The 22,588-nt window shown below is 52.3% G+C and overlaps 1 protein-coding gene across 5 annotated transcripts in view; it reads left to right on the top strand.

Annotated features, from left to right (window-relative positions):
- The window catches only part of ACTN1 (actinin alpha 1), a 100,912-nt gene that overhangs the window by 63,446 nt on the left and 14,878 nt on the right, over positions 1–22,588 (top strand). For all 5 annotated transcript variants that reach the window (XM_045451391.1, XM_045451390.1, XM_045451387.1 and 2 more), the window contains exons 5-11: positions 1,695–1,782; positions 2,296–2,374; positions 6,341–6,422; positions 8,262–8,347; positions 15,507–15,599; positions 16,918–17,148; positions 19,690–19,837. In XM_045451391.1, the coding sequence (XP_045307347.1) occupies positions 1,695–1,782; positions 2,296–2,374; positions 6,341–6,422; positions 8,262–8,347; positions 15,507–15,599; positions 16,918–17,148; positions 19,690–19,837 (807 nt within the window). The remainder of the gene's footprint in view (positions 1–1,694; positions 1,783–2,295; positions 2,375–6,340; positions 6,423–8,261; positions 8,348–15,506; positions 15,600–16,917; positions 17,149–19,689; positions 19,838–22,588) is intronic.

The following is a 22,588-nucleotide window of genomic DNA, read 5'->3' as shown; positions in this document are numbered from 1 at the left end:
GGCTCAGTCATTGGAACATGTGACTCTTATCCTGGGGTTGTGAGTTTGAGCCCCACATTGGGTGTAGAGATCACTAAAAAAATACACTTTAAAATTTATAATTTAAATTCATTTTATCAGCCAGGAATCTTTTTTTTTTTTTAATCTTTATTTATTTTTGAGAGAGAGATCACAAGCAGGGGAAGAGTATAGAGGGAGGGAGAGAGAGAGAGAATCCCAAGAAGGCTCTACACTCACAACAGAGAGCCCGTTGTGGGGCTCAAACCCACGAACTGTGAGATCATGACCTGAGCCAAGACCACAAGTTGGATGCTTAACCAACTGAGCCACCCAGGTGCCTCTATGGCCCAGGAATCTTATAAAGATTTTTATTCAAAGTAATTTTTTTAATGAGAATAATGTGGATTAAATTGTTTGCTTATAGAAATCTTGGTTTGACACATGATGATACAGCCATGTGAAGGTCTAAGTTTGATTTATAGATACTTGGTATTTAGGGCTGAAGTGGTTAAAAATGTGTCCACAATAGTCACTTTGAACATGGTTCTTTTTAGTAATGATGGATATAAATCCATTTTCAAGTTGCCTTCTTGATAAGTTTGATTTTTTTTAAGTATTTATTTATTTTTGAGAGAGATAGAGACATAGCACGAGTAGGGGAGGGGCAGAGAGAGAGGAAGACACAGCATCTGAAGCAGGCTCCAGGCTCTGAGCTGTCAACAAAGACCCTGACGCGGGGCTCAAACTCATAAACCACCAGACCATGCATGACCTGAGCGGAAGTCAGATGCTTTACTGACTGAGCCATCCAGGCACCCTGATTAGTTTAATTCTTTGGGGCTGACCTTGTCGGCTCTGGTTAAATTGTCGGCTCTGGTTAAATAATCTTGTAATATAGCTGATGAAAAGCTGGAGCTGAGTAGAAGCATTAGCTTTGCTGATTTTTTAATTGTTTGCTTGTGCTTGAAATATTATCTTTGCAGGAGTCATTTAATGTCATTTTAAAGTCCATTTTGTGAATTGAAAGGAAAGGAGATCATCCATGAACCCTCTTTGCTGGGTGTCGTATCTGCAATTCACAGATGTGAACACGTGGGGGCAGTGTCGTTTGCAGCCCTTCTGTGTTGGGAGCTCCTGGGGTCCCCTCAGATACCTGCCTGCTTTATCTTACAGGCACCTGTCTGCTTCACACGTGCAGCAGCGGTGCATTAAATACAAGGCAACTTTATGTTTTAGATGATCCTAATGCTTTTGCCCCGTATAGCTGTGTGCACTCTGCATGGCCTATGTACTATGTACCCCTGTCTGGAGATTCTGGGACTTCAGATTTCATAGACCAATCAAACACAGACCTGATACAGCTTGCTGATTTATTTTGTAATGCTCCCATGTCTTTGAATAACAGGGAGTGATGGGGGAGACCTGAGTGTTTGAAAGGTCATTCATTGTCTCAGTGTTTAAATGTGTAACGTGGCCAGCCCTGAAAAGCTGCCTAGTTTGCTTCTTTGTTTCTCAAATAGCTACTCAGACTTTGTCAAGGAAATAGACTTGATGGCCTGGAAGCAGCAGGGTTGCCATCTAGGGGGTCTTTGTACGGACCCTGGGGTCATGGTGGGGCCTCCCCATGAACCAACACCCCTCCCTCCACCAAGCCAGCCCGCTGACCTCTCTGTCCTTCATCTCCCTCCTCACAGAGACTTCCGCGAAGGAGGGGCTGCTCTTGTGGTGTCAGAGAAAGACGGCCCCTTACAAAAATGTCAACATCCAGAACTTCCACATAAGGTGAGTGGCCAGGGGCAGAGGGGCTCTTGCAGAGCATCAGCTGCTCCCCCAGGCCCCTTTGGCTGGGTTAGCCTCAGCTCCAGAACAGAGCAGGGGTCCTTGGGGAAGAAGCTGCTGTCTCAGGGTGTGCCGCAAACCCTTTGATGTGGCTGCTTCTACGCACTTTCGGTCGACGCCCCAGCTGCTGGAGAGCTCCCCAAGGAGCGTGTCCTGTAGGTTCCAGCCTAGGGCACTGGAACAGAGCAGGAGGGACAAAGATCTTGGTGGAGAGGATAGTTGGATATGACAGGTGTGCAAACGTCCCGCGCCCCATAGAATCTTGACCCCAGAGCCTGGGATTGTGGCCAGGAGTGTGCCTTCCCATCCTGTCTTCTCACTCCTGCTCCGAAGCACTGTGGGTTCACCTCTGGTAGAAAGGAGGGGACCCCCCCGCCATCCTTGCTTAGAGCTTTACCCTTAGAGCCCAGCCCTACTCACCAGCTTGCCCCCCACCCTTCTCTGTCCCTTGGGCAGCTGGAAGGACGGCCTCGGCTTCTGTGCCTTGATCCACCGACACCGGCCTGAGCTGATTGACTATGGGAAGCTGCGGAAGGTATGTGTGCTTCCCTGACTTCTCGCTGCCAGAGCCCTCTTGCTGGGTCCCTGACAGGGGGTGGGGGTGAAGTGCAGGACTGGGCCCTTATTCTGAGAGCCATGGCCATGGTAAGGGGGGGGGGGGGGGTTGGTATCCTTAGACTAGTCCAGGAGATAGCCTACAAGAGAAGGAGAAAAACACCTTCACTGTGAGGGCCGCTGGGGTACCCTCTGTGCACAGCACGCATGTACTTGCTGACCCGAACAGCTCACAGAATGTCCGAACCCCTGCAGCCTTTTGTTGGGGTATTGGAACACTAATCGGCATCTCCCCCTTCTGTTTTCTGGGTTTTGTAAAGTGGATATAATATTTTAAATTTAAGCTGTTTGCATATTCTTAGAGGCATTTACCTCCGTCCGTGTCCAAGAGTTGCTGTTGGACGGTCCCCGCAGGTCCCTGTCACTGTTGACGTTTGGCTGGACGATTTTCTTTTTTCTTTTTTTAAACTCTATTTATTTTGAGAGAAAGAGAGAGAGCACGAGCAGGGGAAGGGCAGAGAAAGAGAGAGAGAGAGAGAGAGAGAGAGAGAGAGAATTCCTCTGCACTGACAGTGCAGAGCCTGACTCGGGACTTGAACCCACGAACAATGAGATCATGACCTGAGCCGAAACCAAGAGTTGGACGCTCAACCGACTGAGCCACCCAGGTGCCCCATGGGTGGGGGATTTTCTTTAGCTGCTTCTTGATTTCACTTAGGGTCTTGACATGAAGCTGGTGAATTTTCCTGAGCACACGTATGTGTTGTGGAGCAGACCAGGGCATGGGAGCTGCGTTTCTAACCTCGAGGTGGTTCTGGTGTCTGGTCTGGCCAAGACCTTGGAGAGGCCTGTCTGGGACCACTCTGACCTCACTCACCAGCTTCCCTCTCAGCCCATCCCAGCACCAAGAGGCCACCCCTGGAGCCCTCCCCACACCCTCAGTTGATGATCTAGACCTTGGGTTGGAATGTCACCTGTCCATGTGTGTGAATCTCTTGACAAGGCAGCTGCTAGGAATGGCTCTTCTTGTATTTCTCCACTTGACCTTGACACTTGGAGAGCACAGTGTTCCGTGAAGACCCCCATCTGGCCTGTGCCCCCAGAAGCAAGGCTGGATGTTGCCAGTACGGGAGCTGCTCTGGGAACTCCATGATGGTGTCAAGCCCTCCATTTCCAGGGTGTCGGGGAGGAAAGGAGCAGACTCCCACCCCCTCCAGTTTCTCTAAGTCGGGCCAAAGCCTGAGGCTGGGGTCTTGGCCCACCCGCTGAAGGAGAGAAAGCCTCCCCGCTCCTGCATGTGGCTTTGGACAGCTACCCTCTTAATGGGTAGGAGGGTCCCTGCACTCTAAGTCAGCTGCCTTGCAAGGAAGAAAATCAGGTTGAGAACCCCATAACTTACCTGAACGCTGTGTGGCCACATCAAACAGGGCTGAGGTGAGAAACCCTAGAAGCAGTGATTTTTTGCTTTAAGTGGCACCCTCACGTACTGGGGCGCCTGGGTGGCTCAGTCGGTTAAGCGTCCAACTTTGGCTCAGGTCATCATCTCACAGTTGGTGAGCTCGAGCTCCACATTGGGCTCTGTGCCTCTCTCTCTCTCTCTCTCTCTCTCTGCGCCCCACCCCCACTAGTGCTCTATCTCTGTCTCTCAGTGAATGAACGTTAAAAAAAATATTTTTAAGAGGCATCATCACATACCTCCTTACTGTTTGCCTGATGTGCTTTGGTGACAAGCGTGCGTGTATCCCTATGGCAGTGTGTGGGGTGACAGCCACTTAATCCAGAGCTGTTGGCCACCCCATACAAAGTGGGGTCCTGCTGGCTGTGACTATAGTCCCTTCCCCCATTCCACAGACTCCAGGAGCCTCAGCCATTCTGGAGGTGAGGGTCTAGGGGCCTTGGTCTGATACCTTACCAGCCACCCACCCCCGTGTGTCTTTTCTTTTCTCCCTGTTTCACTGCGTCTCCCCTCTCCTTAATTCAGCAGCATCAGTAAAATCCAGCCCAAATCCTAGCACAGACCTGCTCCCACTGAAGTGTGGATGCTTTCCAGAAAGCACAGGTTGCCAGAGCCAGCTGGCATTGGGACACAGGGGAGAGCCATGGGCTCTTGCCTGGGAAGCTCTTCCTGCTGTGGCCTTAGGTGGGCACGGGGGCCTGGCGGTCCCTGGGAATCGAGTGGGGCAGGCGGGTGTGCAGGACTGCTTGAGGCCCTGGACGGAAGTGACTTTCACTGCTTGGCAGTGGTTTTTAAATCATTCTGGAAGCTGTCAGAAGCTTTCCCAGAAGGACTCCACCTTCTCTATTTTAAGCAGTTTCTTCCTGAAAGTATCCGGAGTGAATGTATTGATTTCTTTGTAACTTTGTGATTCTCATCGTAGCAAATGGGGAAACGGGGTCCCGGGCTGACAAAACCAGGGGCACCGAGACGTGGAGGGGGGAGGGTCAGCAAGGAGCTCCCATCAGTGGGTTGTGTGTTTTCCCACATCAAAAAAAAAAAAAATTCTTTTAACTGTGGTAAAATGTATATAACATAAAATGTAACGTACGTAAAAACGCAGAACACGTATAATCTAAAAGCTTTAACTGCGTCGAGGCGTATGGGGTGGTGACAGTGCATTCACCTGACTGTGCCACCATCACTCTCCGCCTCCAGGGCTCTCTCCATCTTGCACAACTCCAACTCGGAACCCGCTAAACCATCACTCTCCCCTCCCCCTCCCCCAGCCTCTACCTTCTGACTCTATGAATCTGACTCTAGATGCCTCATGTAAGTGGCATCGTACGATATTTGTGTCTGGCTCGTTTCACTTAGCGCAATGTGTTCAAGGTTCACCCTGCTTGTGCCGTGTGTCAGAATTTCCTTCCTTCCTTTTTCAGGCGGAGTAAGAGTCCGTTGTATGGATCGCACAGTTGGTTTATCTCTTCATGTGCCAGTGGGCTTTTGTGTTATTTCCACCGTTTAGCTCTTGTGAATAATGCTGCTGTGAATCCGGGGGTACGCACATCTGCTTGAGTCCCCGCTTTCAATTCTTCGGGAGATATGCCCAGAAGTGGGCCTGCTGGGTTACAAGGAACCCTGGGCTTCACTTGTGGAGGACACTGTATTCCACAGGGGCTGCACCATTATATATTCCCACCAGCAGTGCCCACGGGTTCTGATTTCTCCACGTCCTCGCCAGTCCCCAGTCAGTTTTCTGGATGTGGCGGCAGAAGCCAGAATAGTCAAAGGTTGTGGCTGTGCGAAGGTGTCCTCAGATTTTGTGGAATGTGAGCACCGGAGGGGCTTGAGGGAGCCTAGTCCAACTCTTGAAAAACAGCTGGGGAAGCTGAGGTCGGGTTACGTACCAGTCCCGCCGGCTGGTGGCAGAACTGAAGCCAGGAGCCAAGAAGGACGATGCCCAGGCCAGCGCTCTGCTCGCAGCGTGTAGTTCCTAGCAGTTCTTTCTTGGGCTGTAGGCCAGTATTCTCCATCCCGTTTCTTTTAAAAAAAAAATTTTTTTAATGTTTTTATTTATTTTTGAGACACAGAGAGACAGAGCATGAACGGGGGAGGGTCAGAGAGAGAGGGAGACACAGAATCGGAAGCAGACTCCAGGCTCTGAGCCATCAGCCCAGAGCCTGACGTGGGGATCGAACTCATGAACCGCGAGATCATGACCTGAGCTGAAGTCGGACGCTCAACCGACTGAGCCACCCAGGCACCCCTCTCCATCCTGTTTCTGGCAAACTGAGGCTTGACGGGGAAAGATGGCATTTTAACCGCCCACACAACAAGCCCTGGAGGTGAAGCGAGCCTTGTACACACAGAGCTGGACCTTGAGGACCACACCTTGGGGGAGAGAGGACTGCAGAAGTCCCCTCTGCCCCCCAGTCTTTGGTCACCTGCATGGGGGTAACCAGTGACTTCTTGGGCCTCTCACATGCCTTCATCCTCGTCTCCCTCTAGGATGACCCACTCACAAATCTGAACACAGCCTTTGATGTGGCAGAGAAGTACCTGGACATCCCTAAGATGCTGGATGCTGAAGGTAAAAGGCGTCTCTGTCTGTGCCTCTGGCCCTTTTCTCACCCGGGAAGGGTGGGGCCCGGCAGCCCAAGGTGGGAAGAGAAGAGGTCTGGTCTCTGGGACCTCATCTGGGGAGCCTGGGGGTCACCTGCCGCCGGGGATTCCTCGGTTCCCTGGGGTTTGGAGGGGAGGCTAGCTGGTGCTGAGAAGGGCTTTGAGGCCATTTCTGCATCAGCTGCCTAAAGATGGTTCTCATCTCTGTCTTGGAGTTGAGGTAGAGGGTGCTGGGGTGGGGCACCGCGTTCCTCTGTTGTTGTAGCCAAGGGAAAAAATCTTTCCCCTTACCCTCTTAGGCTGTCCAGCTGGGATCCTGCACATTAGACTGGCAAAAGACGGATTAACAGGAGAAAAGCAAACAGAGGTCTCTTAACAAAAGTGCATCGTGTGTATACACATGAGAGCTCTCGGTGATGAGTCCTTCATGGGGTGGTTAGGCGTTTGGGGTCTATATCCATACCCAACTTGTAGGGGAAATGGAGGGGACAACTGGCATTTATAGAAAACAAGTGACTTTTTAGAAAGATGAATGGGCCCTTAGGAGAATGGGAGGGAGAGGTGATAGTTTGTGACAATGTGTGTCTGGGGCCATTTTCAAATATATACAAAAGCAGGGGGATAGTGTAGGAACTTCCATTTACCCAGCATATAGATAAAACAATTAGATTTTGTCACTTTTTTTCCCTTTTGTTTTCTTCATTGGAATATTATCAAAAAAATCCCAGACATCACAGCATTTCACCACCACGTACCTTAAAAATATTCTTACGTAACCATAAAACAAATGTCATGCCTAGGAAGGCAACTGTAAATCCTTGATATATTGACTGCCTAATTCGAAATCAAATTTCCCCAATTGTTTCTTTTTAGAGTTTTATTAATTTGTTTTTTATTTATTTTTTTTAATTTTTGAGAGAGAGAGACACAGCACAAGCAGGGCAGTGAGAGAGGGAGACACAGAATCTGAAGCAGGCTCCAGGCTCTGAGCTGTCAGCACAGAGCCCGACGTGAGGCTCGAACTCCTGAACAGTGAGATCATGACCCGAGCTAAAGTCAGATGCTTAAACTACTGAGCCACCCGGGCACCCCTTAGTTTTTTTTTTTTTTTTTTTTAAGCAGCATTTTAAATAAAACATACTTTAGAATTCCCTTAAAAATCATATTTATGTAGGGCACCTGGGTGGCTCAGTTGGTTAAGTGTCCAACTCCTTTTTTTAATTTCAAGTTTATTTTATTTATTTTGAGAGAGAGAGAATGCAAGAGGGACAGAGAGAGAGGGAGAGAGAGAGAATTCGAAGCAGGCTCCACACTGTCAGCACGGAGCCAGATGCAGGGCTCAAACTCACGAACCGTGAGATCATGACCTGAGCCGAAGTCCGACGCTTAACCGACTGAGCCACCCGGGCGCCCCTAGAGTTGGTTTGTTTTAACCAGGATCCAGATAAGGTCTTCACATGGCGTTTAGTTCTATTTCTTATGTCTTTTCCAATCTGTAGTACTTCCCTCCTTCCTTCATCCCTTTTTTATTCCTGCCATGGAACTTGTTGCACAGATGGGGCCAGCTGCTCATGGAATGTTCCTCATTCTGGGTTTGTTGTTTGCTTCCTTGGGTCACTGTTTCTCTCCTCCCTCTACCTCTCATGTTCCTGTAAGCGGAAGGAAGCTGAGTCCAGAAGCTGCTGAGATTCAGGCTCAGCCTGTGGCCCAGAAGACTTGGTGGTTCTGCAAGCTTCTTTCCGCATCACATCAGGAAGTGCATCATGTGTTCGCCAGCTGGCTTTTAACTCCAGATTTTTCTTGACAGACATCGTCGGAACCGCCCGACCGGATGAGAAAGCCATCATGACTTACGTGTCCAGCTTCTACCATGCCTTCTCCGGAGCCCAGAAGGTACCCGCCCCCCCTTCCCCTCCTTCCTTGTGCAGCACACCTCGGGCCGGGACCCAAACCATGCGCCCCCGCCCCCACCCCCCCACCCCCCACCCCACCCCCGCCTCTCCCTGGCAGCAGGGTCTGGATGGCGCGTCTCTCTGGTAGAGTGAGCTCCCGGTGCCAACGCGGCGTGCTGCTCTCGCTCGGCTCCTCTCCCGCCCTGCCCCTCTGTTCCTCTTCTCCTCTTCCCCTGCAGTCTCTGAGAGGACTGGGCTCGAGCTCGCCTTCTGGGGCCCAGAGGGCTGGCTTGAGCAGGAAGAGCTGCATGTGTGGAATCAGCCTGGGGGTTCTGGACTCCTGGAAGCTGCAGTAGGCAGCAGTCCCTCCGCGCCCACCTTTCTTGAAGCCACAGGCTTTTTAACACGGCAGCCGGGCTTCCCTTAGGGAGGCATCTCCTGTCCTCACTGACCTGTTTTGCAAAGGTGTCGTGAAGCCCCCCGCCTTTCTCCCACTCATGGGCATGATGTAGCAAATCTGTCCACAGCTTTTTTTTCGGGCCCTGATGCCTTCTGTATCCTGCCGGGGACCCACATGTGGGGTCACTCTGCATGCTGTATTTACAGACATAAGCACAGCCCCTTGGAAGGGGATGGGAGGAGGTGGGCCTCTGTGAGCCCCTTCAAATGTCCCGGCCCAGTTTTGCTCAGGGAGGCCTGAGTTTAAAGTCCAGTTGTGCGGGTTGCACACTGCACAAGGGTACCACAACTAAAGAGCGCTGAATATTTTTGTTACCAGGCTTAGCTCAGGCAGCAGAAGCCTCTCTCCCAGACCCCACTCACAGGCAGGACCCTGGAAACACAACATGCAGGTTGACAGGACCACAGGCTGGGCCTTCACGGTGTCGAGCCGTGGACCTGTCACATCAGGTTGGATGTGCTCAGGCCAATTTCCCACCCTCCGCATGGAGTCTGAGTGACCTGTCTCCAAATGCATGATGGGGGCGCTCCCCCCTCCCACCTCTGCCCAGCCTTCCCCTCTGCTCTCTCTCTCCCTTTCCTGTCTCAGCCTGTGCCCTCCACCTCCTCACCTTTCTCTCCTCCCACCATCTCATTTCGTCTCTCTCTGCCCACTCCCTCATCTGCTGTCTGTGCGTCTGTCTTGCATTCTCCCTGTCCGCCACGGCTGTTTGGGTTTATTCTGTGCTGCTGCTCCCTTTCTCCTCTCAACCTCTTCTCCTTCTCTGTGCAGATGTGTAGGCACGCTAAGGATGGGAAGGCCATGTGACCTAATGTTTCATGTCACTGCCACGCCTTCTTGGGTGCGCAGAAGGTGAGCTCTCCCTCAGCCTCGCCCGCTCTCCCTGCCGCCCTCTGCCCACCTCTTCCTTCCTCCCTGGATGCTCCGGCAGCAGTCCGTGGGGCTGCAGCCCCTCCTCCTCTTGTAGGAGGGCAGGGTGCTCTCTGAACCTTGGCCGGTTGAAGACGCCAGAGAGCCCCAGCCTCTGGATGGCCCCTTGTGTCTCTGACCATGCACACTGGGCTTAGTGGAGGTCACAGATGGGAAAGAAGCTCGTGGTCTCAGCTCCTTCCCTGGACCCTGAGTCAAGAGCCCTTATCCCAAGCGATATGGCTCTGGGCTATGCTTCCTAACTATTCCCTTAAACATTCAGGACCCCTTCATTTTCTCTCCTTCCCGCTAAGTCACAACCATCCTTTCAAATTACCCAGCAGACAGGGCAGGGAGAAGCCTTCCTGCCTTCTCCCTGGTGTCCAGGCCAGAGGCTCAGAGCCCTTCCCAACCAGGCCTGCCATGGACGTGGTGCAGGTTGCGCACTCCACAAGCCTGCCATGTGTGCACCATAGACCATGGAGATTTGGAGATTTGTTACAGAAGGAATCCTGCAGATGGCAGTAACAATATTCTCTAACAGATCAGTATGACAGTTTTCCAATAGGAATGCCTTGGGAAGAGGTGCCTTTAAAAAGTTACACAGAGGCATGTGGGCTTGTAGCAACCCCGTCCCCTGGCTGGACGGGCACCAGAACCCTCCTTGCCTTCCTTGCAGGCCTCACTGGCACTGAGACGGGAGAGCTGCCCCTCGTGGAGGCTTCCGTGACTCACAGGTGTCCTGGCCATCCCAGGATCCCCAGCCCCCTCCAACCTCCTCTCTGGCCTGCCTCTTGCTTCCTCCTGTTTCCCTCTGTCCCACCTCTGCTGCTGCTCTCTCGTCAACTTCTTCTGGCCCCTCTGAGCCCCCACCTGTCAGCCAGGCTGTGAGCAGCATCTCTCCCCTTCCTTGGTGGGCCCCTCCAGCCCTGATAACCACAGAAGGCCTGCTTGCCCGCCTCTGTAGCTAGACTGCTCTCTGCTCTGGGGTTTTCCAGCTCCTCCTCTCTGTCCCCTGCCCCTCCAGGGGTCCTCTCCTGGGCTTCACGCCTGCCGACACTGGCCTTCCCTGTGTCCTGGCTGATGATAATGCTCAGATGGGAGTGTGTGCGTGCGTGTGCGAGTGTGTGTGCACGTGCGTGTGCATATGTGCGTGTGCATTAGCAGCCTGCTTTTCTCCCTCCCAGATCTCATACCACCTCTCCCCACGCCCCTCTTCCCTCCCTCTCATCCTTGTTGCAACCATTTCACACTCCTTTTGTCCACATTCGAGGACAAGGTCACCAGTGTCGGGCTGGGGGCGGGGGGGGCGGTGGCGTCCATCTCATGTCCTGGGTCGGGGGCCTCTCCTAGAGTTGCCCGTAACCACTTCTAAGGGTTCAGGCAACTGCTTAGAGCCAAGCAGACCAGGGGGAGGGGAAGCTTTCTCCTCTCCTTGGAAGAAGGACGATTCATTCCGACTCACACACTCTTCGTGTCTTGACTGTCTCCGTGTCTGATGCCAGTGGGGGGCCATATTCTGAAACCCATGCTCAGTACATACATGCATGCACCATACGATGGTACATGCATGCACACGCGTGCACACGTGTACACGCGTGTGCATGCATGTGCGCGCGCGTGTGGCCATCCATGCACCCACACAGGGGCGCGTCGTTGGTTTTCCTTGTCAGGTGAGGACCGACTTCTGTTTGACATGTTGGTTTGGGTTCTGACTCTTTCTCGGTTTTCCTTTGCCCTCCTCATCCCCCGCGTTGATTTAGAATCAACAGAAAGCAGCAGATTTTTGTTTATGTAGTTTGTGCCTTAAAGTTCACGGTCTATTGGGAATGTTGGAGAAACAGCCATTTAAAGCACAGGCTAGATCTGCTGCAGGTGTTTCTGGATGCTTTCAGGAGTAGATGGTGACGTTTGCATCTCTTCGTTTGGCCTCTTGCTTGCTTTTGTCACATCGTGAATCTCCTAAGGGAAGGAAACAGCCATTTGTGCCCTTGAAGGATTATGGTCCATCTGGGGAAACCCTGAAGCCTGGAAGCCAGCAATGGCTGCGGTCTAGTCAGTGCCTGCTGTGCTGTGGGCCTGAGCAGGGGACGGGCAGGGGGGGAGGGCCACGGGGCTGCACCACACGGAGGCTTTCTTGAACAGGAGGCACCTGGTCTTGGGGGTTTTAAGGGTGGAGTAGGGGTCCTCAAGTGAAAGTGCGGCAAAGATCAGGAAGGCGGTCACAGCTTGTGTGACAGCTTCGAGATGTCACAGGTCAGCCTGTGAGGGGACAGCAAGTTAGCCCTGGTCCTCTGCCTGGGGTGAGGAGCACAGGGGGAGCCAGAGACGGGGAGCAGGCTGTGTGCCTTTGCCTGCGGGCCTGGCTGGCAGGGGTACTGGGGCTGGGTGCTGACTTAGGCACAGGGAGAGGCTAGGCTGTGGGAGGAAGGAAATGGGCAATTCTAGATAGATCTGGGAAATTCTCGACTAAAAAGGTCACAGATGACATTTTTGTGGCATTCATGTGAATCTGTGGCTTGTGGGTGGCAGAGCCATTGTGCGTCATTTGGCCACATTTGGGTGTTAGATGTTACCTTAATTAACTACCTTGTACCAGCGAGTTCGATGCTGCGTGTTAGCACAGCAGTGTGGCTTTGGGATAGCAGAGTTTCAGTTGGGATAGCTAAGTTATTAGTACTCCAGGAATAAGAGTCCATAACCTAAAAAAAAGTTACTAATATAAAGCCAAACAGATTGTTCTGTGTTAAGCTGTATAATAATATAACTTAAAGTAAGTCATGAAAATATAAACCAAGGGAAGGCAAATGCAGATTTCTAGAAGTCTCCCTTTTGTGTGTGTGTGTTTATTGCCTAGTGTTACAAAATATTTTCTCAGCCCATTTACGATATTTACGCTTCCACCCCTTGTGCAAATTCTGCCAACATCAGAAAGGCCTGGACACTCTGGTTTTGCTTCTTGGGTTCCGGAACAGCCCATCTCCTCTTGCGGGAACTGCCCGAGGCCAGGACTCTCCTACGGTTGTTTTTCTGATGGCGTTTTCAATTTCTGTTTCTCTCAGAGAATGAATCTTTCCTCCCCTAGAACAAATCTCTCCTTTGGGCAGTCTCTTTAGGAGCTGGTGGTGCTAAGTACCTCTCTCCTAAATCCCTCATGGTGATGGCGTTCTTGTGGCCACGGAAGAAACAGTTTCTAGAAGACTAGAAAGTGGGATGCTAGGGTAAGCCTGGGTCCCACGCTCAAGAGTCCCGCTTGCCTTCCACCCCAGGGATTATGTCCTTCAGGCCTTACCGCATTGGTCTTTCCTGCGTGGTCTCTGTGACCTCCTGGGCTGGTGGTGGTGGATGACTGAACCCTTCTTTGTAAAGGGACCTTGTAAAGGGTGAGACTGCCAGCCTGGGGGAGGGAGTTAAGCAGTGAGTGAAAGAGATGGGTCAAGGTTTTGAGGTTTCTACCTTTTTTTTTTTTTTTCTTTTTTCCCCTAACGTTAAATCTGGGTTCCAGGAGTCTGCTTCCTTCCTAAAGGTAACCGTGGAAGCTGGGCTGTCCCTCGAGGGCAGAGGCAATCCAGATAGAGTTTGCAGACAGCTCTCTTAAAGAAAGCTCTCTTGTTCCATGACGCCCGTGCTTTCTTTCCAAAGACAGATTTCCTGGTTATAATGAGTGGTTTTCTCAGTCTCTGCTGGTGAAGCCACCTAGGAGTGGGGCAGGCTGAGCCGCAAGCTTGGGAAAGAGGTGGGTCTCTGCAAAAAGTCCCCAGGTGGCCCACTTGGGAACGTCCCCCAGACGACATCCAAAAGGAGCCTCTGTTGATCCTAGAACAGTCCGTCAGCAGGCTCTGCGGATGGGCGAGGCTCCTGAGGCTCAATGGATTATCTCCTAAAATCCCATGAACGCAGGCCTCACTCAGTCTGCCAGTTTGACCGACTGACACACAAGTCAAAGCTTATGACCACTGAGCCCAGGATTTCAAGATGTGTCGGGGTAACGAGGCCAAGGAGGGCTTTATCCATGAGACATCACGGTGGCAGCCGCTTCTTGCCTATGATGCGTGGCCACCTCTGATTCTTACCCACTTGGTCAGCATGCTGGGCATAGCTTACTTATGTCAGCACAGAGACCACTGGCCCCTGTGTCCCCTTCCCCGGCCTTCACAGGAAGTGGCCCTGGTCGCTTCAGGCAGATTGCTACCCCCAGCCCTCTTCATGGGGCACATTGGCATGTTTCCCATGACCTTGCTCTTTCCAAGGGCCCCACGTCTTCTGGCACAGTCTCCAGGAAAGAATTTCTCTCCTTGTCACCTTTTGGTATTCCCTGTGGTTACTTATTGGTTCTTAAGAGGAAGGACAATCAATCAAGAGCTCCATGGAAGAAATGGTCATGGCATCTCCAGGGCAGAGTTAGGTCAGAGGGCAGGGGGTGAAGGTCTAAGGATGTGACTCCTTGCCTCAGTTTCTTGAGACCCAAGACTCAAAGTGCCCATCTTGGAGGCCCTCTAGCCATTCCCAGTTGCCTGGTGGAGGCCTACCTGCTCTAACACCTTGCCTGGGGCGGGGGGTGTGATCTCCTGACTTTGAGTTTGAAAAGACCTTTATGCTGACCTCATTCTGCACACACCCCCCCCCCCCCCAATCCCAGCAGCCACTCCCAATCACGGGATTTGGTGGCTGTGTGTCCTATTTGAAAAGTTTTGCAAAGAAAAAACATTTACATTTTAATTACTCCTTCTCAGTTCAAAGCACCCTCATTCTCAGGAAGTTCTTCTTCATGCCTAGCCTCAGTTTATCTTGCTGTAGTCAAAACCCATTTTGCCTTGTTCATCAACCAGTTGTGAGGTCCCATCTTTCTATCCCCTAAACCCTTGCAATCTGTAGGCTCACCCTTCTCTAACAGGCATTATCTGCTCCTACTCCCAGGCTGTCTTTCTATCCCAGGACCCCAAAAAGGCTTTGAGTTCCCCTCCCCTTGGAGTTGGGTTATGATGTACACAAGAAAACAGATGAATTTAAAGGTTACCTGAGCTCCTGGTGATTTAGGACCACCTGGCCCTTGCTGGTGTTAAGTCCACGGTGCCTTCCATGACCCAAGAAGGTGGTGTCCCTGGAGTTTCCGGGCCTTTGCATCTGATTTCCTTTCAGTCCTCTTGTTGCCAAAACCTGCGTCCTGTGTCTGTTTGCCCAGCACTCACTGAGCATGAGGCCTCCACTTTCCCAGAGGTGCCAGTGCCCAGCTTTCTGGACATTCTGTGCATGCTGGCTTGATCCTGAAGTCTTGCCCTTCATGCAGTAGGGGTCCCTGAGTCTTCTCTAATGTTCTTTGGGCTTTGAGCCAGGAGCAGATTCTGTAGGCCCCTTTGTTTCTCAGTCAGCACCTTATTCTGGACTCCCAGGTTTGAATACCTGCATCTCCTAAGATCCTGGCAAATCCAACCTGAGAGCCTGAGCCTTGGGGACCCCAGGGCCTCCACTTGGGAGTGTAGGCTTGGCATGAATTTTTCTGCCCTCTTTACCTGAGCTGACCGTTTTGACTGTATCAGTCATCACATTAGTTACTTCCCAACCTGCATGGTTGGCCTCAAACTCTGGTCCTTCTCCAAGGGCCCCGGTTCAGCCACCAAGATCTCTCTTCGGGCTCACTTGACCTGTGGGACCCGGCATGGGCTGGCAGAGGATGAGGAGGAAGATGTGGACTGAAAGCCTCAGGGGCCGACTTCCTGCCGGTAGAGCTGCAGGGCGGGAGCTCCTGCTGCCCAGGGCTGACCGTGACACCCACGCCCTTTCTTGTTGCCAGGCGGAGACAGCAGCCAATCGCATCTGCAAGGTGTTGGCCGTCAACCAGGAGAACGAGCAGCTTATGGAAGACTATGAGAAGCTGGCCAGCGATGTGGGTACCTCTTGAGTTCCCCCAGCTGGCTCCGGCAGGGCTCTGCTACCCCACCCCGGGAGAAGAGGGAGCCCCCAGAGCCTGTACCTCCAGACCCATCCCTGGGGAACAATCCCAGGCTGGGCGTAGTCCTTGGTCCCAGCACAGCTGACCCAGGGCAGAGGTGGGGCTCATCTCTAGGCTCCAGAAAGCCGAGTCGTAGGCTGTGTTTCTTGCCAACAAACAGTGAGCCCGGGAAACTTTTCACCTCTCTGGGTCTTGGGTTTTTTCCCCTTGCCGAGTGAGAGCTAAGCCAAGGGATCTCAAGGGCCTTTCTAGCCTGGTATACTGTTGTTCTGTGAGTCTCTTGGCCTAGAAAAACAGTATGCCTGGTTCTGAGAGGATGTGATCTGGAGATGGGATCAGTGCTGCCTCAGGCTTGCTAAGCAGCTGGGCCCACCCAGGGGACAGGAGGAGACAGGGCTGGGTTTGCTGTTCTGCTGTTGACTGTATTTGGGGTAGGCCTCCACTTGCTTAAAAGAATTCAGCCTTCTGAACAGCTCAGCCCAGCCTCTTGGTGGATCTGCCATCCAGCATAGTAAGAACGCAGGTGCCAGGTGTAAGCCCAGCTCTGCCATTCCAGCTTGGTCACCTTGGCAAGTCACACAACCTCACGGCGCCTCGGTTTACCTCTCCGTAACCTGGGGCAGGAGTCACAGCACAGAACCCCATGGGATCCCAATCCTCATTCCGATGAGTCCGTCTGGGGGACACGCTGGCACCTTGCAGGTGCTCGTTCTGTTTCCTGTCACCCATTCCACTCCTCCTCCACTTTCTCCACCGTCATCACCTCATCCAGGCTGTTCCCTGCCTGTGCCCCAGAAGCCAGCCTCTTCTTTTTTGAGTCAGAGGCCCACATTCTAGAATTCTAGATCCCGGGTGACAAGGGCCTCAGGAAGCGGCTGTTATGGTTGTTACCTCCCCGGGACAGAGGACACCGAGACCCAGCCAGCTGGTGGGGCTGGACCCAGAGCTCGGGTCTCCTCCTGGTCTGGCTGACTTCCTACCAGGTCCACGGTCCTTCCTTGGGCAGAGCTTGAGTTAACCCCTTCCCCTGGCAGAGAAGAGGCTGGTGGCCAGGCTGCATGAAGCCCGTGGCTCTCCTGGAGCCTGGCCTCTACTGCCGGGGAGTGGTAGCTGGGATGGGACATGCTGTCAGGAGAGACATCCCCCGGCTCCCCCTGTCAGGGAAGGGGCCCAAAGGCCGTAGGAGGGAAGGGAGGCAGCCCCGGGCCCCCCTCCCAGCATCCTCACGCCCTCCGCGTGCCCCTCCCCCCAGCTGCTGGAGTGGATCCGCCGCACCATCCCGTGGCTGGAGAACCGGGCGCCGGAGAACACCATGCACGCCATGCAGCAGAAGCTAGAGGACTTCCGGGACTACCGGCGTCTGCACAAGCCACCCAAGGTGCAGGAGAAGTGCCAGCTGGAGATCAACTTCAACACACTGCAGACCAAGCTGCGCCTCAGCAATCGGCCCGCCTTCATGCCCTCCGAGGGCAGGATGGTCTCGGTGAGCACCGGGGAGCCGCCGGGGAGCTCCCGGCCGGCCGAATGCGGCACCGTGGGCGGGACAGGGCAGGACAGGGCGGGACAGGGCGGGACGGGCTTCCTTCCACCTGCATACGCTGTTCCAGAAATCGTTTCTCCCTTCCAGATTGCCACCCAGACTCAAGCCCCCTGTCTCCTGACCATCCCAGGTCAGACCTGTCCTGCCAGACCCCTGAATATCCACCCGGGCCTCCCAGCACCCCCTCCCCCCACCATAGAAAAGCATCTCTGCAAACTAAGTGCCACTTGACATTGAACCAAAGAGGGCATAATTCAGTAGCAATTAGGGTGATTTTTACTTTTTTAAACATTTTATTACTTTATTTATTTGAGAGAGAGAGAGAGAGAGAGGATGTGAGCATGAGCAGGGGAGGGGCAGAGAGAGAGAGACAAGGGGAGAAAGAATCATAAGCAGGCTCCACTCTTAAGTGCCAAGCTGACCCGGGGCTCGAGCCCACGACCTTGGGATCGTGACCTGAGCCCAAACCAAGAGTCAGATTCTCAACCAACTGAGCCACCCAGGTGCCCCTCTGTAAAATCTTTTTTAAGCACTTAAAAAAAATGTGTTACCTTAAACAAGCAATGAGTTGGTGGTTTTTGTTTTTGTTTTTTTTTTTGGTAGGATATTTCAAAGATACAAATCTGCTAAATACAGAAAATAGAAATTACTCATAATCTTAACTATCCGATAGCAACTTAAAAATGTTTTTTGAAATAAAGTGTTTTTTGGAAAAGATTCTTTTAGTCTATGTAAATAGGATTTTTTAAAAAATGTATTTATTTTGAGAGAGAAAGAGTACAAGTGGAGGGAGGGGCAGAGAAAGAGAGGAGGGAGAATCCCAAGCAGGCTCTGGGTCATCAGCACGGAGCCGACATGGGGCTTAATCCCACAAATCCCTTGAGATCATGACCTGAGCCAAAGTCAGAAGACACTTGGGGCGCCTGGGTGGCTCAGTCAGTTAACTGTTCAGTTCTTGATTTCGGCTCAGGTCATGATCTCATGGTTTGTGAGCCCTGCATCTGGCTCCACGCTGACAGTGTGGAGTCTGCTTGGGATTCTCTCTCTCTCCCTCTCTCTCTGTCCTTCTTGCACTGTCTCTGTCTCAAAAAGAAATAAAATAAACTTAGGAAAAAAAAAGGAGTTGGACACTTAACGAACTGAGCCACCCAGGCGCCCTACGTAAATATGATTTTTAAGGGAATTCTAAAGCATGTTTTACTTAATAAGCTGCTTTAAAAAAAACAAAAACAAAAAAACTAAAGGGTGCCTGGGTGGCTCAGTAGCTTAAGCATCCAACTTTAGCTCAGGTCATGATCTCACTGTTCACGAGTTCAAGCCCCATGTCGGGCTCTGTGCTGACAGCTCAGAGCCTGGAGCCTGCTTCAGATTGTGTGTGTGTGTCTCTTTCTCTGCCCCTCCCCGCTTGTGTTCTCTCTCTCTCTCCCTGTCTCTCACAAAAGTAAATAAAACATTAAAAAATATTTTAAAAACCCAACTAAAATTATATTGTGAATGGCTTTCCAAGTTGTTAAATTATCTTCATTTATGTTACTTATGTTATTTCCCCTTCCTTCTTGCCCTCTCTCAGACTCAGGGAGAAATGTTATGAGACAGACAAACATGCAAAAGAAACTTTAAAAACCCACCACGATAGAGCTTTTGGCCTTCAAAATGAGAAATCATGAGAAGGCATGGACATAAAAGGGAAGGGCAGGGAACGGCCAAGCCAGCAAACAGCATTGGAAGCCGGCAGGATCCCAGGGAATCTGGAGGAAAGAAATAGGCCCTTTCCATTGTGTATGCACTTTGGAAAATTGCAGTCTTTTTATAGATTCCAGGCTGCATCTGCAGCTTTTAGGTGGCCAGAGCCTCAGCTGACCAGAGGGTGTTCTGTGCGAGTTAGAAGTGCCCCCTCTGGGTAGATGCGGCCTGTCCCCTGGGCCCCGGGTGGCGGGCAGGCTGGGTTCAGCCCACATGTGCCCAGCGGGCACACTTGTGCTAATTGTAGAGACGACCCGGTGGGTGGCTCCCTGCCTGAAGGGCTGTGGGTTGTACTCAGCAGCCGTCACTGTCCTCAGGTGCATGGCCAGCTCGCCCAGGCCAGGGTCCCTGCAGGCTCCAGGCTACTGCCCAGAGCCCATGAACAGATCCAGAAATGTGGGGAGGCTGTGAGGTTCCCATGCCTGCTTGCTTCATTCAGTTATTGTTCTTTTCCACTGGCTGGCCCTCCAGCCTCTGTGATTGGCCAGAATCCTGGGTCACACAGGGCCTTGGGCTCTTCACAGAGCTGCACACCCACAGCCCAATAGCTGGGTGGCCCACGTGGACTTGGGCCTCACTCCCTGCCCGGGAGGCCTGGTGTCCAGAAGCCCAGGTTAACACCAGTAGAGGGCTGGGTGGGTACAACTGAGATGGGAAAGGGGCTTCTTCCAGAAGGCTTGGGGCAGCTCTGTGGGTCTTGGGGGCCAGGTGGGGCTGACCTCATGCCTCTCATCCCTACAGGACATCAACAATGCCTGGGGCTGCCTAGAGCAGGCAGAGAAGGGCTATGAGGAGTGGCTGCTGAACGAGATCCGGAGGCTGGAGCGGCTCGACCACCTGGCAGAGAAATTCCGGCAGAAAGCCTCCATCCACGAGGCCTGGACGGACGGTAAGGCCAGCCTGACCTCCTGCGTCCTGGAGGGTTCTGACCCTCGTGCTCCGCTGACTGAACTGCCAGGCCACGACTCCTTTCTCTCCTGCTTTTTGGTTTGTTCTGCCTTGTGTCTTACTGGTTGCTCGATGTTAGACAAGTTCATCAGCCCTTTGGTTGCCTCAGTTTCCTCGTCTGCAAAGTGGGGATAATCAGAGTATCAACTTCATAGGTTTATGAGAATTTGATGGATTACTACATCTGAAGCATCGAGAAGAGTTCCTGGCATGGTACGATGCTGTGTATGTGTAATTTGCTGATGGTTCTTGTCACCGTGATGATTTCTTCTTCCCTGAGTCCGTTAGGTTGGGGTTCGAATCCCAACTCTACCACCTAGAAGCAGAGTACGTTTGGACCAGCAACTTCTGTAACATGCAGATGATCGTGTGTCCTCTCCTGTGTTAGCTTCCTAGGGCCACCAGAACAAATGACCACACACTGGCTGGCTTAACAGAAACGTGTTCTCTCACAGGTCAGGAGGGTTCTAAGGGGAAGCGTCAGCAGAACTGATGCCTTCTGGAGGCTCTGAGCCAGAGGCCATCCATGCTGCTTCCTGGCGTCTGGGGTTGCTGGCCATCCTTGGTGTCACTGACTTAGTTCAGTCCCTGCCTCCGTCCCCACATGGCTGCTTCTATGTCTCAGTGACGGAATTTCTCTTTCCTTTGCTAATAAAGACACCAGTCATTGGATTTAGTCGCCTCCCTAATCTCGTATGACCTCATCTTAACTAATTGCATCTACAAAGACCCTGTTTTCTTTTTCCTTTTTTTTTTTTAATGCTTATTTATTTATTTTTGAGGGGGGTGGGAAGGGACAGAGAGAGGAAGAGAGAGAATCCCAGGCAGGCTCTGCACTCTCAGCACAGAGCCCGACGTGGGGCTCAAACTCACAAACAATGAGGTCATGACCTGAGCCAAAATCCAGAGTCAGACGCTTAACCCGACTGAGCCACCCAGGTGCCCTGAGACTTTATTTTCAAAGAAGCCCAGATTCTGAGGTTCTGGGTTAACATGAGTTTTGGGGGACACTGTTCAACTCAGCATACAACCTCATAGGATCGTTGTAGGCATAAGTATCACAAGTACCTTTTATGCTTAGATTAGTGCATGGCACGTAGAATGTACTCAGTAAATGGTAGCCCTGGATATTCTTCCTCCACTGCCTTCTGGCCCCCAATTATAGTGACCTAGAACCTTTTCCCTGTTAGCACAAGTGTGTTTCCATTACTCCAACTCAGAGGCATTTGGGGCCATGTCTGGTGTCTGCTTGTTGACGGCCGAAGTTAACTCCAAAGAGAGAGAATCACACCTGGAATCGCCTTTTCCTCAGAACCTGGGCCAGGGCTGGAGAAGAATCCACGCCGCCCGCCTCCTAGGGTTCTGCAGCCACTTCGGCTGGAGCCCCTGTGGCAGACCCTATTGGCTGGTGGGGCACAATGTCCCCAGACTCCCCCATTGGGCTCCATTGGGCTCCTCTGATCTCAGGCTGGAGACGATTAGGGACAGCCGTACGCTGTGGCCACTCAGGAGCTGCCCGGCTTGGTAGGAGACGGGAGTGTGCTTGACTCAGCCTGAGGAGGTTGGGTTTTGCTCCATGTTATAAGAACGCTAGGATGTGAGGTCGCTGCCCCCGCCCCCCCCACACATGCGCGAAGTTCTTTATGTAGGTACGGATGGTGCAGAGTACTAGAAACTGTACCAGTTCACCCATGCGCTTCTATCGTGTCCTCTCCAGGGCCAAGGAACCGCTCACAGAAAGGTACAGAGCAGGGACCCCATCACCTGGCCAGCCGCCGGCAAGGACATGAGAAGTGCCGGCACGCTGGCGGCAGATGCGGGCGCAGCCCCTGGGCAAAGCAGTCCGGTGACACACATCCCCACCTAACGGTGTTCTTGCCTGCTGACCTAGAATTCTTGAGACTGTCTAAAGAATTAATCCTAAATGTGGGGAAATCACACGTCTGCGGATGGTTGCCATGAGACCCTCTATAATAGCACAAGCCGAGGGCCCTGAATGCCACATGGTAGGGCGGCAGGTGGTTACACCACTGGTGGTTCGGCCACGTGATGGAACGCTGGCCACCGGAGGGGGCACGTGGGAAAGCTGGCGCCAAGGCAGAGACTCTGATGGTGTGCTCTGAATGTTTGAAAAGCAGGAAACAGAATTTACATATACCCTATGGTCTTACCACAGCCTCCGTATAAGGAAAGACTGAAAAGGAGTAGATAGGTAGGCTCATCTGTAATTTTTTCCCCTAAACTTGTCATATTATTATTTGGACTTAAAGAAAAAGAAAGCGGAGGGGTGCCTGGCTAGCTCAGTCAGGGGAGCGTGCGACTCTTGATCTCACGATCTTGAATTCGAGCCCCGCATTGGGTGCAGAGATGACTTAAAAATAAAATCTTAAAAAAAAAAAAAAACAAAAAACAAAGGAAAGAGAAGTAGAGGGAAGGTAAGGAGGGCCACATGAGGCACAGTCTCCAGCCTCACGGCCCAGCTTTCGTTTGCCGAGCAGGGCAGAACATCCCTGGTGGACACAGACGTGGAAGGTGGGCGTGTGGGCCAGGCCAGGGCAGCCCCAGTCTGGTACCGGGTGTTTCACGACACAGCTGGTGGACGTCATGTAGTGACAGCCCCAAGAGGTTCATTTCTCATCCCATTTCCTCCTGGAAAAGAGGGATCCAAGAAATACAAGCCCTGCCCCACTCC

Source organism: Leopardus geoffroyi, chromosome B3 (assembly GCF_018350155.1).
Source record: "Leopardus geoffroyi isolate Oge1 chromosome B3, O.geoffroyi_Oge1_pat1.0, whole genome shotgun sequence".
Classification (NCBI taxonomy): domain Eukaryota; kingdom Metazoa; phylum Chordata; class Mammalia; order Carnivora; family Felidae; genus Leopardus; species Leopardus geoffroyi.
This window is presented reverse-complemented; position numbering and strand designations above follow the sequence as displayed.